General features: G+C 55.4%; 1 protein-coding gene across 1 annotated transcript; it reads left to right on the top strand.

Moving 5' to 3' along the window:
• Positions 1-2,984: 2,984 nt before the first annotated feature.
• Positions 2,985-12,271, top strand: SNX1 (sorting nexin 1; the record flags this gene model as incomplete). The annotated part of the gene is made up of 14 exons (XM_017731084.1): positions 2,985-3,117; positions 3,985-4,118; positions 4,638-4,704; positions 5,744-5,787; positions 6,708-6,849; positions 7,323-7,401; positions 7,657-7,732; positions 8,423-8,536; positions 8,664-8,757; positions 9,898-10,103; positions 10,745-10,888; positions 11,268-11,348; positions 11,659-11,730; positions 11,854-12,271. Coding segments are annotated over 14 exons (1,437 nt in total), but the record flags the coding sequence as incomplete, so codon positions are not given.
• Between the last annotated feature and the right edge of the window lie 477 nt (positions 12,272-12,748).

Below are 12,748 nucleotides of genomic sequence, written 5' to 3'. Positions count from 1 at the left end.
CCGGGCTTGGTGAAAATAGTGGGGAACACCCCAAAATCCCCCAGAATAAAGGGAGGGGCGATGCCTCTGGACTCCTGTCCCTTCAGGGGGAACCTCGTTGGGGGGCTGCGGAGAGGGAGCCGCGGGGCCGGGTGGGGGTCACAGAGCGGCTCCCGTGGCTGTGGGATTAAGAAAAGGCTTGTGCTCGGCTGCTCCCCCTTTCCCCGGGGTTGTAACCTTTCCATTCCTGCAGAACTACCGCCTAAGGCCGGGTTGGATGGGGCTTGGAGCAGCCTGCTCTGGGGGAAGGTGTTCCTGCCCGTGGCAGGTGGCGGAACGAGGTGGGCTTCAGGGCCCCTCACGATCATCCTACAGTGGCAGCCACAGCTCAGCTTCTTTGCTGTGCAGCTTGTGGGGGGGAGAAGCCCCATCTGCCTTCCCCCAGCATCATCAGCTCTGGTCCCCTCAACATCCAGAGGGTTCTGGCGTGACTGCCATGCCATGAAATCTTTTCAGTTTGAGACTGAGGGTGGTGTGAGGCGTGAGGTGACAGGAGGCATCCAGTGTCCCCTGCTCGCTAGTACTTTGTGCTGGGCTGCAGTGGGGTGGTACTTGTTCAGCAATCCAGGTGCTGCTGCACAAATCCATGCTGAAGGTGGAGGTGTGAAGGGTGTCAGTGTCTCTCCTTGTTTCCAACAGCCTCCTGTGCAGGAAGTCCAGGTTGCTGAAGGCTGTTGGCATTAACTTGTGCTGGCGTTGTCCCAGGTTTGCTCCAGGCACTGACCAGCAGGCAGGAGGGGAGTTAAAACACCGACTGGTGCTTTCCTAAGCTGAATCCCTCCCTAGTCAGCCGCTGGCCTCTGGTCCTTGGGATCAGTGTCTTCATGGAGCGAGGATCTCAGCTAGAGGGGCTGCAGAAGCTCTTCCAGCAGCCTGGAGGCTGGAATGCTGTGGGCTTGATTCCCTGAGTTCTGGGAGCCTTTGCCCACCTCACCCAGACTTTTTCCAGCCTGCCTGATCCAGCTGGCAGCGCAGGAGGAGTTGGTGTCTGTGGCAGGAAGTTTTCCAGGAACATTCTGCAGTTTTCCAGCCTAGGGAGGCCTCGAGCAGGAGGTTGTGGCCATGACCAAATGAACCTGCTGGGAATGGCCTGGCCACGCTTCTCCTGCCACTGACACAAAGCCGGAGCTGTCTCTGCCCTGCTTCTGGTGCAGCTCCTGCCTGGTGTCTGTGAGCTGTGCTTGTGTTTCCAGTGGCTTTGTAGCAGGGAAAAAGGTAGATTTAGGGGAATGTGGATAGATTGTGACATTGTGAAGGTGAAACTCTCCCACTGCTCTGGGCAAAGCAGCAGCTGGGTTGTATGTTTGGAAACCTGGGGAAGTTCAACCCTGGGCCTTGCAAGAGGAAGGTGCTGGTACCTATGGCAGGCACCAGGTCATGGAGATGGTCTGGAACTTCTCAGGATCTTTCTTTGGTGACAAACTGGAGGATGTCGTAGGTGGCTCGATGGTTTGTGGCCCACCAAGTGCCGTGGGATTTCACAGGAATCACGCGTCCCTGTGCTGGAAGGGGAGGCTGGTGAGCCACAGCAGCTTATCAGGTGCTTGGTATTGTTGTGGAAGCCGCTGTCATAGCTGATACTTGGCTGTTCTTGTGACCTGGTGGCTTTGCTTGTCTCTGCCCTTGAAAGTTAGGAAAACACTTTCTGGGAAGCAAGGGAGGCAGATCCGCCCGGCTGCCGGCCTTCAGGTGGCTCAGCCACACCTGGGCATCACCAGCAAGGAAGCATTTGGGTCAGACCTGAACAGAACCGAGCTGGACCTCACCTGTCTGTTGACAGAGGTTGGGTTCCTGTGTGACCATGGCCCTTTCTAGGGATGGCCCCAAGGATCAGCTCTTCCCAAACAAGTTCTGCTTCCCCGTGGCGAGCGTCAGGCTGGCATGGCGGGACCTCTTCCCGCACATGTGATGTTAGGGGGTGCTGCATCCGGCCCCAGGGACGGCTGGTGTCACGTCATGGGCTGATCTAACGAGGCCACGGCTCCTCTGTGGCAGCAGATGGAGAAGTAGGAACAGGGTGTGGTGTTTTCATGTCTGAGGAACTAAATCTAAGGGAAACTGGGAAGCAGTTGTGGTAGAAAACCACTTTGTCCATGCGTGATGGGGTTCTCTATGAGCCTGAAGATTTCCTGGGGGAGCAGAGGAGCTGTGTGAGCCCTTTACTCATAGGTCACCACTGGTAGCAGTCCTCTTGTTGGCTTGGACACTAGTCTGAAGGACCCTGGGGGTCTGGGGGGATGTTTGGCATGGAGGGTCTCTGCTCCCTGCTCTCCATCACTGACAAGCAGAGCTCGTGCCTTTGACTGCTCTGATCCAAGCTGGGAGCAGTCCCTCCTCTAGGAAAACATCCTAAAATACAGGAGGTCTCGCCATCAAGTGAGTGTTTCGATGGCTGTTTTGTTTTTACCACCCAAAGACGCGAGCCCACCTCCAAGAAGAGCTGCCTCAGCACAGCTTCACTCCTTCAGGAGCGACGGGATCCGATGGTGCTTCCTTGCTGGAGAGAGTGCCAAGGAGCTGTTGGTTCAGAGTCTCTAATAGAGCTCCATTTACTGCCCATCAAAGACCTGCTCTGTTCTCTGCTGGGACCTACAGAATAGCACTTGCTGTCCCCTTCTTCCTTGGAATATCTGTCTGCCTGCAAAATGAGGGATGATTTGGGATGCAGGCATCCATAACGGGAATGCCAAAGCAGCTCTGCCTTCTGGTGGGGAGGACTGGTTGGCATAAAAGCTCTCGGGTGGGCTGTCCCCTTGTCCCCAAGCCTGCTCCCAGCAGCCAGGATGGTCCTTTCTGGGTGGAAACTGGCTCTGGAGTTTGCTGTGACACTTGTTGTCCTTAAAAGTGGCAGAGAGCGTGATGCTGAAGGGTGGGTGGAAAGGCACAGGGTGGGGTGATGAGGAGGGTGACATGTTTGCTCCTCTATCTCTCAGTGTAAATGACCTTGTGTCTTTGTCCTTTTAATCCTCTCACAGAGCAATTCCCCAGCCCCCAAAGCAGAATCTCCTCTCCCTGTGAGCAGCTCCTCCAAAGAGAACGGGGTTCATGTGGAGCAGGACGATCAGGACCTATTTGCAGGTGAGTCTGTGTGTGCTGGGCCTCTCTCAGCTCCAGGCCTGGAGTGGTAGTCCTAAAATATCCATAACCAAAAGCAGGTCATAAGTCCTTATCTCAAACTCATGTTCAAGTCTGCTTGCTCTGGTGTTGTATTTGGGAAGGTCGGAGCAGCCTCCTCCAGGTCTCTGGGATAATCCTGCCACAGGACTACCTGTTTGGGAGCTGAAGAGGATTAAAATGGGGGTTGCTTTTGTTGTCTTAAGCCCTGAGGTGGTGAGTGTCTCCTCAGGGGTGAAGGATTTTCCTTCTCCACCTTCTCCTGACTCTGTGCCAGTGAAGGAAGCGTCTCTAGTAGAGACCTGGCTGTTCCCAAGGAACAGGAAACACAACCCCCCTCAGCAGGGGAAAATGAGGAGGGTCAGACATTCCCCAGCCCTGGCATGGTGGGATGAGAGTCGATTCTGGATACATCTGCTAAGAGGTGGAAGTTTTTACATCCTCCAGGTGGAGAAATGGCCCAGGAAGGAGCCTTCCTCCCAGGCTAGCCTGTGTGCCAGGTAAAATCCACCTTGGCTTTAGCTGCTGCAGGGTGCAGCTCCTCTAGCACACAGCAAGGAGGTGATCAGCGAGAGGTGATGCCTGGCTCCTTCTGGCATAAGAAGTTCATTGGATTAACATAATGTTCTCCAGCAGGATCAATCAAATGCTCTTACTGCAGTGCCGATGCTTTGTTGTGCTCTTCCCAGTGCTTACAGGTGTCCTCCCTATGGATTTCTTTGCTAATTAAGACTGCTGTTACTCCCCAGATCCCATGAACCAGAGAATATTGCAATTGCCTTTCCAGAAACCCCAAGAGAGAGGCTGACCCTTGCAAACTTCTCTTGACAGATGCCACTGTGGAGCTGTCCCTTGACAACACTCAGAACAACCAGAAAAAGGAGGTGGCCAAAGCATCCAATCCTTCACCCTCATTAGATGTAGCTGCAAGTTCTTCTAGAAACCTTTCAAAGAGCTATGAGGAGGTGAGCATTGCTCTTCCAAATTGTCCTGCGGGTTTCAAACTGTCTTTGGCAGGAATGTGTCCATGAATCTTAAATGATGTCATTAATACGTAATTGCCTTATTGAATGCCCTGATTTGTATCTCGGGCCATCCATCTGAGACTGATACCACTGGAGTGGGGCTCAGGTCAGCTTGGTGGCCTTCCTGCTCGTGTGAAGGTCCAGATTGCTTCCAGAGCTGTAACAGTGGTGGATCTGGTCCTCAGGGTCCAAGCTGCGAATTGGAGCTCTGCAGTTTCATCTTGGGGCTGAGCAGTTTATGCATCAGTCTGGGCAGATAGTGGGGTAGGAGCAACAAACCAGTTTGGGATCCTTGCCTGGACACGATGAGAAGCTGGAAGGCTTTATAGAATGGCCCTGGCCAGACTGAGGTGCTAGAGTTGCCCTGGCAGGGGGACAAGCTCACTGTAATGGTTTGGGGGGGTTGAACCCTGGTTTCCTGGCTTTGACTTGCTGTCCCTGTGTGCTGTCTCCAAACAGCTGGAAGAAGAGGAGCGGGAAGACAAATTTGACCTGACTGTGGGAGTGAGTGACCCGGAGAAAGTTGGTGAGTTACTGTTCTGCACGGTGAACAGGGTTAGAGGAGCCAGACTTGGCCCTGCAGCTCTGGCCTATCTCTAAGCACAAACCTGATCCCGGAGCAGTGTCCAAGGCTTCCTCCAGCATCCTAAAGAAATGATGCTGCACAAAGCCCAGGGTGAGAAGAAGCAAGGCAGAGGCAGGTTCTGGAAAGCCCGGAGCTGGGTTTTTGGGATTCTTGGTGCCTGACACTGTGGTGACCAGCACTGCCCTGTGTGGAGCTGGCACAGGGTAGGCAAAATTCCCTTGACCTGAAACTAAGTGCATTATTCCATGCTCTGGCACATTCCCTGGAAGCTGTGCTTGCCAGAAGAGCTACTCTGGCTTCAAAATGAGAAGCAAGAGGGTTTCTGTCTACTGAAAGTGGGGTCAGATTGTCATGACCAGCCACGTGGAAGTTCCTGGGGTGCAGAAAACCCAAGATGACATCTGATCCCAGCCAGCAGAGCAGCCTCACGAGTGGCAGCTTGTTCCCACTCCATGCCTCGTGATCTCTGGAGCTGGGAGATGTAAATCAGACGTATCTTAGGGGTAGCACCAGAGCTCGGAGGATGCCCTGCAGATGAACTGCCAGGTGAACAAGGGGATTTCTGTGTGAGCTGGAGCAAACTGCCTGTGGTGTTCCAGGATCCAGCCCCATCCAGCCTGACTTGCATCCCGTGAATAGACTGTTTCATGTGCCCCACAGCCTCCGAATTGTTGGGGTCTGAGCAGATGTGTGGAGCCAGCCCAGACGCTGCTGGCGCAACAAGCGCCTGATTGTCAGCGCTGGCTCCCGTAGGAAGCCTGGGGAGGGATAAGCAGGTTGGGAAGTGGCTGCTGGGCAGGAGTCCAGGGCCACGCAGCGGGATGCTGCCTCTGGTTCTGCAGGAGGATCCATGCTCCATCAGACCCAAAATCAGGATCACTGAGGTAGGAAAAGGTCAGGAGCCTTGTGCTTTGTGTTCAGGGAATAGTGGAAAGTGCTGATGTTGTGATCCCCAACACCTCGTTTCTGTTTTCCACAGGGGATGGCATGAATGCCTATGTAGCCTACAAAGTGTCAACACAGGTATGTCTAACCCCTCTGTGTCCAATTCTCCATTATTTTTCCATGCTTAAAGGCAGCTGGACTGTCTACCCTTAGCCAAGCCAGCAGTGACCTAAATAAACAGGAGGCCTGAATGCCTTGTTCTGTGGATTCAGGAGTTATAATCCACAAAGGATGAGCCTCACTGAGGAATAGGGTTGGGATCTCTTTGAAAGGAGACAACCAGTTAGCTCTTTGCAGTCCTGGCTGGTAGGGATGCTCAGCATTGGAGGGAGCAGCAGTAATGAGATCCATTGGGAGAGTCCCTGAGCCGGGGCTGCTGCTGAAGGTTCTGTGCCAGTGCCAGCATCAGATTGAGCTGACCTGAGCTCAGCACTCGCTGCAGAGCTGCTGCTGTGATTGCATTCGTGTCAGGACCTGTTCCCCTCAGTTTCCGTGAGAAATGCAGCTCCTGGAGTGCTTTGGAGTCCTGCTCTGGGCTCTGGAAAGTTGATCCAGCTGCCTGTACTATGGCTGCTGGGCTACAGGCACCCTGTGGTCTGAAGAAGAGACTAGAGGACTTATTATCCTTAATTCCTGCTCTGCAAACTCAGTCCGAAGCACTGGTGGCCCCTGTAGTCCTTAGGTGATGTGAGGGGTGTGTCCCTGTTCCCATGTGGAGCAGGGATGATGGGATTAGGCAGCGGGCAGGCTTTACTAAGCAGCCCATGGCTGCAGGAGCAGCTGCTTGTTATTTAGTGCCATTAATGCTGCTGCTGGCTCCAAGGAGAACCCAGCTGGGAGGGAAACTCTGGAAAACCTGGGCCAAAACTTGCTCTGTTCACTGGTCACCTCTTGCAGAGCTGGTGCTGTCCCACTTCACCCCAGAGGTGCCAGCAGGCAGAGCTGGCAGGGCCAGGCTTTGCTGGGGGAGTGTGACCCAAGTGTCATCTCTCCCCCAGACCAGCATGCCGATGTTCAGGAGCAAGCAGTTCTCAGTCAAAAGGAGGTTCAGTGACTTCCTGGGGCTCTATGAGAAGCTGTCGGAGAAGCACGCCCAGAATGGGTTCATTGTCCCTCCGCCGCCTGAGAAGAGCCTCATAGGTGAGTGAGGAGCTGCACAGCTCCAGTGCTGGTCCTTCACAGCTCTCGTGGGTCCTTCTGATGGTGAGCTCTGAGCCTGAGGACAGGCCTGCAGCAGTCTCAGAGCTGACAGGGAAGCTGCAGAGCAGCCAGGGAAAATAATCTGGGTTTTGTGGCACAGACAAAGCTTTGGCTCCATACTTGGAGCTCTGGACTTAAATCCTTGATGGAGTTCACAGCCTCCACACCTGCTTGGTGAAGAGTAAAACCTCTGGGGTGTCACTGAATTGCTGTTCACTTGAGTCCAGCCCATTGTTTTGCCTCTTTCCTGCATGTCAGTTCCTTGGGTATAAGCAGATTTCAAATTTCCAAAGTCTAATTCCTGTTGTAAGATTCCTCTCCTCCGCTGTCACCTTGATAGTCTGTAATAAACCACTTTATCTTGCGTGTGGAGTTTAGAGCAGCTCACTAATCACATCTTCCTTCTGTGCTAGGCATGACCAAAGTGAAAGTTGGGAAAGAAGATTCCTCCTCTGCAGAGTTCCTAGAAAAACGTCGGGCTGCTCTAGAGAGGTACGACCCCACTGGCTGTCCCTGAACTGAGTGAGGGACCTCAGAGAGGTCTGGCAGGTCTGGTCTTCATGGTGGCATCACCAAATTGCCCAGGGAGGTAGGAGAACTGGTGGGTGAATTAGAACAGTGGTTGGCTTTGATTTCCAGCTTTCCAGCTGCTGTTCTGGAGTAAATACCAAGCTGTGATGTTGCTGTGATGGCTCAGAGCCAGCTTTGCTACAGCCAAAGTAACTCCTGGAGTTGTTTCTCCCACAGGTACCTACGGAGAGTGGTCAGCCATCCAACCATGCTGCAGGACCCGGATGTCAGGGAGTTCTTGGAGAAGGAGGAGGTGAGTGGTGTGGAGTAAGGTGTCCTTGGAAGTGCTGAAGGAAGTGGTACTTGAGCAGTTAGTGGGGCAGGCAGCGGGAAGTGGCAGAACCCTCTAAGAGTGGGAATGGGAGTGGGAACTGGTGTTGACTCCAGGTGCCCACCAAAGCTGCTAAACCATCCCCTCCTCTGGATGGGAGGGAGAAAATAAGCAAAAGGCGCATGGGTCAATGTAAGGGCAAGGAGAGATCACTCAGCAGTTGCCTCATGGGCAAAACAGAGTCATGGAATGGCTCGGGCTGGAAGGGACTTTAAAGCCTATCTCGTTCCACCCCCTGCCATGGACAGGAACACCTTCTGCTACACCAGGTTGCTCCAAACCTCATCCAGTTTGGCCTGGAACACTTCCAGGGATGGAGCAGCCACAGCTTCTCTGGGCAGCCTGTGCCAGGGCCTCCCTACCCTCACAGGAAAGTAGTTCTTCCCAATATCCCATCTAATCCTGCCCTCTGGCAGTGGGAAGCCGTTTCCCTTTGTCTGGTACTGCAGGCCCTTGTCCCCAGTCCCTCTCCAGCTCTCCTGGGGCCCCTTTAGGCCCTGCAAGGGCCTCTGAGCTCTCCCTGGAGCCTTCCCTTCTCCAGGTGAACACCTCCAGCTCTCCCAGCCTGGCTCCATCTCCTATGGCAAAGCAAACTTTTCCATTCCTTTCCAGCTCCCAAGAGCCGTAGGCACCCAGACCTTGAGTGGAGCAGGAATAATGAAGATGTTCAACAAGGCCACGGATGCTGTCAGTAAAATGACCATCAAGATGAACGAATCGGACATCGTAAGTGTCGGGGCACCTCTGGGCTGTCCCTGCCCTTGCTCCGGAGCCCTGTGCTCTCCCCTGCTCCGGCTTTGGGTGCAGAGAAAACCCCACCTGTGGGAATCAGCTCTGGCTTTCCCCGCTGCAGTGGTTCGAGGAGAAGCTGCAGGAGGTGGAGTGCGAGGACCAGCGGCTGCGGAAGCTGCACGCCGTGGTGGAGACGCTGGTGAACCACCGCAAAGGTGAGCGCGGGGACGGCCACACCTGCGCCGTGCCCGGCGGGACACCAGGGCCACGTGTCCCAGGGACACTTCCAAGGAGGTGGGACAGTGCTATGAAGGACTCTGTCCCTTCCTCCTGAGAGACAGATGTAAAATGGTCACCCCAGTTCTGTCCAGCTCCACAAGCTTGGGGTGGTAGCGTGGAAGGGAACCTGTGTCCTGTGGGATCATAGAATCCGACGCCCACCCCTGCGCCGTGCCCGGCGGGACACCAGGGCCACGTGTCCCAGGGACACTTCCAAGGAGGTGGGACAGTGCTATGAAGGACTCTCTGTGTCTGTCCCTTCCTCCTGAGAGACAGATGTAAAATGGTCACCCCAGTTCTGTCCAGCTCCACAAGCTTGGGGTGGTAGCGTGGAAGGGAACCTGTGTCCTGTGGGATCATAGAATCCCAGGATGGCTTGGGGCTAAAGGGACCTTAAAGTCCATCTTTTCCCAACCCCTGCCGCCATGGGCAGGGACACCTTCCACTAGCCCAAGGTGCTCCAAGCCCCGTCCAACCTGGCCTTGGGCACTGCCAGGGATCCAGGGCCAGCCACCGCTGCTCTGGGCATCCTGTGCCAGGGCCTCCCCACCCTCACAGGGAACAATTCCTTCCCAATATCCCATCCAGCCCTGCCCTCTGGCAGTGGGAAGCCATTCCCTGGGTCCTGTCCCTCCATGCCTTGTCCCCAGTCCCTCTCCAGCTCTCCTGGAGCCCCTTTAGGCACTGGAAGGGGCTCTGAGCTCTCCCTGGAGCCTTCTTTTCTCCAAGCTGATCAATCCCAATTCCCTCAGCCTGTCCTCATGGGAATGAAGGCTCTGTAGCAAGCCTGAGCAGAGCTGACCTTATTTATTCCTTCTGAGACATCCTCTGGGAGTGGAAATGTTTTCCTTCCTCTGGATGTTTTGACTGACTTCTGCAAAGCCCTGCCTGTCCTCCCACTCGGCTGCTCCCCTTCTCCTCGTGGCTGGAAGCTGCTGGCTTGGACTGAGCCAGTGCTGGCTCTTCCAGCTGATATCTCCTGGAGCTGTGGAAAGGCAGCTGCCTGGGCTGATCTCTGTGCTGGGGAGCACCTGGTGCAGCCAGGCCCATCTCCTGACCCTCATCCCGTTCCCCAGAGCTGGCACTGAACACAGCCCAGTTTGCCAAGAGTCTGGCCATGCTGGGAAGCTCGGAGGACAACACGGCCCTATCCCGGGCGTTGTCCCAGCTGGCTGAGGTGGAGGAGAAGATCGAGCAGCTGCACCATGAACAGGCTAACAACGACTTCTTCCTCCTGGCTGAGCTCCTGGGGGACTACATCCGCCTGCTCTCGGTTGTAAGGGTAAGGAGTCCTTTGCTCTTGCTCCTTGTACCCATCTTAGGCTTAGGGATGCCAGGAGATCTTCCAGACTCAAGCACAGGACATGGCAGAGGGCACACAGGGCATGGCCTCTTCAGGCAGAGGGAAAACTTGCTGGTTGTCCAGGTGTGCACTGCTTAGGTTGGAAGATGGTTGTAGGCGAGGCCTGGCTGTGCTGCTGTTCTCCAGAGAGGATGAGGAGCAAGTTAATGACCCCAGCCCTTCCAGAGGTGAAGGCTGAAGCTGTGAGCTGGTAACCTGTGATGCAGGTGGTGAAAACAGACCTGCCAAGTGCCTGCTGGGACAGAGCCTGAGTCCTGATGCTCCTGAACTTGGGCATCAAATCCACACAGCCCATCTGGTGCACTGGGAAGAAGCAACCCATGGGAGCAGCGAGTCTGGCAGGCTGACCCCTTCCTGCCCCAAACACACCCTGCCTCAGAGGCCAGAGCACCATATCCTTGGTGCACTGGTCCTTATGGGATGCTCCAGAGCAGGACCCAATGTCTGTTCTGGCTCAGCTTTGGTCCAGGACCCCCAGTGTCCCCTTGTCAGGAGAGCCCCTTGGAGCCGCTTGGTGCAGCGGTAACGCAGAGCTCGACTCTGCCCCTCCTGCCCTCCAGGGAGCCTTCGACCAGCGCATGAAGACCTGGCAGCGGTGGCAGGATGCCCAGACCATGCTCCAGAAGAAGAGGGAGATGGAAGCCAGGCTGCTGTGGGCCAACAAACCTGACAAGCTGCAGCAGGCCAAGGATGAGATCTCGGAGGTAGGGAATGGAGCGTGGGGTCTCTGCTCTGCTCCTGCCCTCCGTGCTCCAGTGGGGGACCTTCTGGGCTGGGGAAGGAACCTTCTGGGCTGGGGAAGGAACCTTCTGGGCCAGGGAGCAGCTCCTGGGCGGGAGGGACGGGTGTCTTGTGGCCAAGTTGCACCAAGGGCTTAGCCAGCCTTGAGCGAAGCTGCAGGAGGGGCCGCTCGTGGTCCCACCTGCCGTGGCTTCCATGCCAAGGTGGTGACAAGGGCTGGAAGCACCGGGCTCTGCTCCGGTAACACCTCTCCCATGTACAGTCGTGGCTCCAAACCCCCGTGGAGAAGGGGGCAGGAGTTCCTTCCCCTGCCCCGAAACAGTGCACTTCCTGTCTCCGCAGTGGGAGTCCCGGGTGACACAGTACGAAAGGGACTTTGAGCGCATTTCTGCCGTCATCCGCAAGGAAGTGATACGGTTTGAGGTACGTTTAGGGCAGCCCTCGGCGCCTTGGGGCTGACCGGGCCTCCTGCCCCTGCTCCTGGCACAGCAGCATCCCTAAATCCCAACCTGTGGGAGCTGGGGCATCACTGAGGACTTTTGGCTGAGAGGGGGCTTCCCCACAGGGGCTCCGTTAAAAGGAAGGTGGGTGGGCAGAGATCCTCTGTGTCCCTTGTGCTGGTCTCCTCGTGGGACCCCAGGAGGAACAGGAAAATCCCGGTGGTTTCTCCTTCCCCCTCCCAAAATCTGGAGGGTTTTGGTGGTTGGTCCAGCCTCGTGCCCATCTGTTGCAGAGAGAGAAATCTAAGGACTTCAGAAACCACGTCACGAAATACCTTGAGACGTTGTTGAACTCTCAGCAGCAGGTGAGTGGTCCCTGATGTGGTTTTACCTCCAAGTTCAGGCCGAGCTTGTGAACCTCTCAAGCATGACCCCCCACTGCAGCTCCATCCTGAAGGCCCCTGACTCTCTCCCTCTCCTCCCTGCAGCTGGTGAAGTACTGGGAAGCGTTCCTGCCCGAAGCCAAGGCCATTTCTTAATTGGACCGAGCAAACAAACCTGAATTTTGCCTTTTTTTGGTTTTTTTTTTTTTTATATACACTATACCTCCTCCTCTTTTCCACGTGAGCGACCCCTCGTTCCACATGCTGGAGCTGGTAGAGGTGTCACCCCCAGACGAGCAGCTTGCGAGCCAGTAACTCTTCTAACTGTATATTTTTCATTTAGCAACATATATTTTCTTACTGAAGAGAAACTAGTTTCCTGCTTCCAGACCAGACCCGCAGCCAGGGGGTTAATGAGATCTGGCAAATATCTATTTTTCAGGCTGGGTTTTAAGGCTCTAATGAATTATCTTACTCCTGCAGTGCCATTAAAATTCTGTAATAAAACTTCTATCAGGGCAAACAGGCTCTGGGTGTTCGGGGTGGGAGCAGGGAGGGGTAAGGGCACATCCCGTGGATGGTGAGGGAGGCAGCGGAGCCTCCCCCGTGTTGTGACGGGACAGAGGTGACCTTGGACACTGCTCTGGCCACCTGTCCCAGCTCTTGATTAGGCTTTGGCTCTCTGCCTTTCTCCCAGCGGGAGCCGATTTTAGGATCTGAGCTCAGCGGGGTTCTGTAGCAATCCCACTTCGGCGTGTGGTGCTCCTACCCCCCTTACCCGGGCGTGGGTTTGCGCCTTTTCCCCGTCCCCAGCCTGGCGTGGGGATTGTATCAAAACCGATACCCTTCCTGCCGTAAAAAAGAGAAAAGGCAGCTTGGGCTGACTTCCCACTTTCCTTTCCCCTTATCCCTGTAAGCCGGGTCCCTGCGGCGTCTCCGCTGCCCCCTCCCCCTGTGCTGGCCTGGGGCCGGCCCCGGGCTCTCCGGGGACCGTGTCCCC

This window comes from Corvus brachyrhynchos, unplaced genomic scaffold (assembly GCF_000691975.1).
Source record: "Corvus brachyrhynchos isolate BGI_N302 unplaced genomic scaffold, ASM69197v1 scaffold164, whole genome shotgun sequence".
In the NCBI taxonomy this organism is placed as follows: Eukaryota; Metazoa; Chordata; class Aves; order Passeriformes; family Corvidae; genus Corvus; species Corvus brachyrhynchos.
The sequence above is the reverse complement of the archived record's forward strand: the minus strand, read 5'-3'. Positions and strand labels throughout refer to the sequence as shown.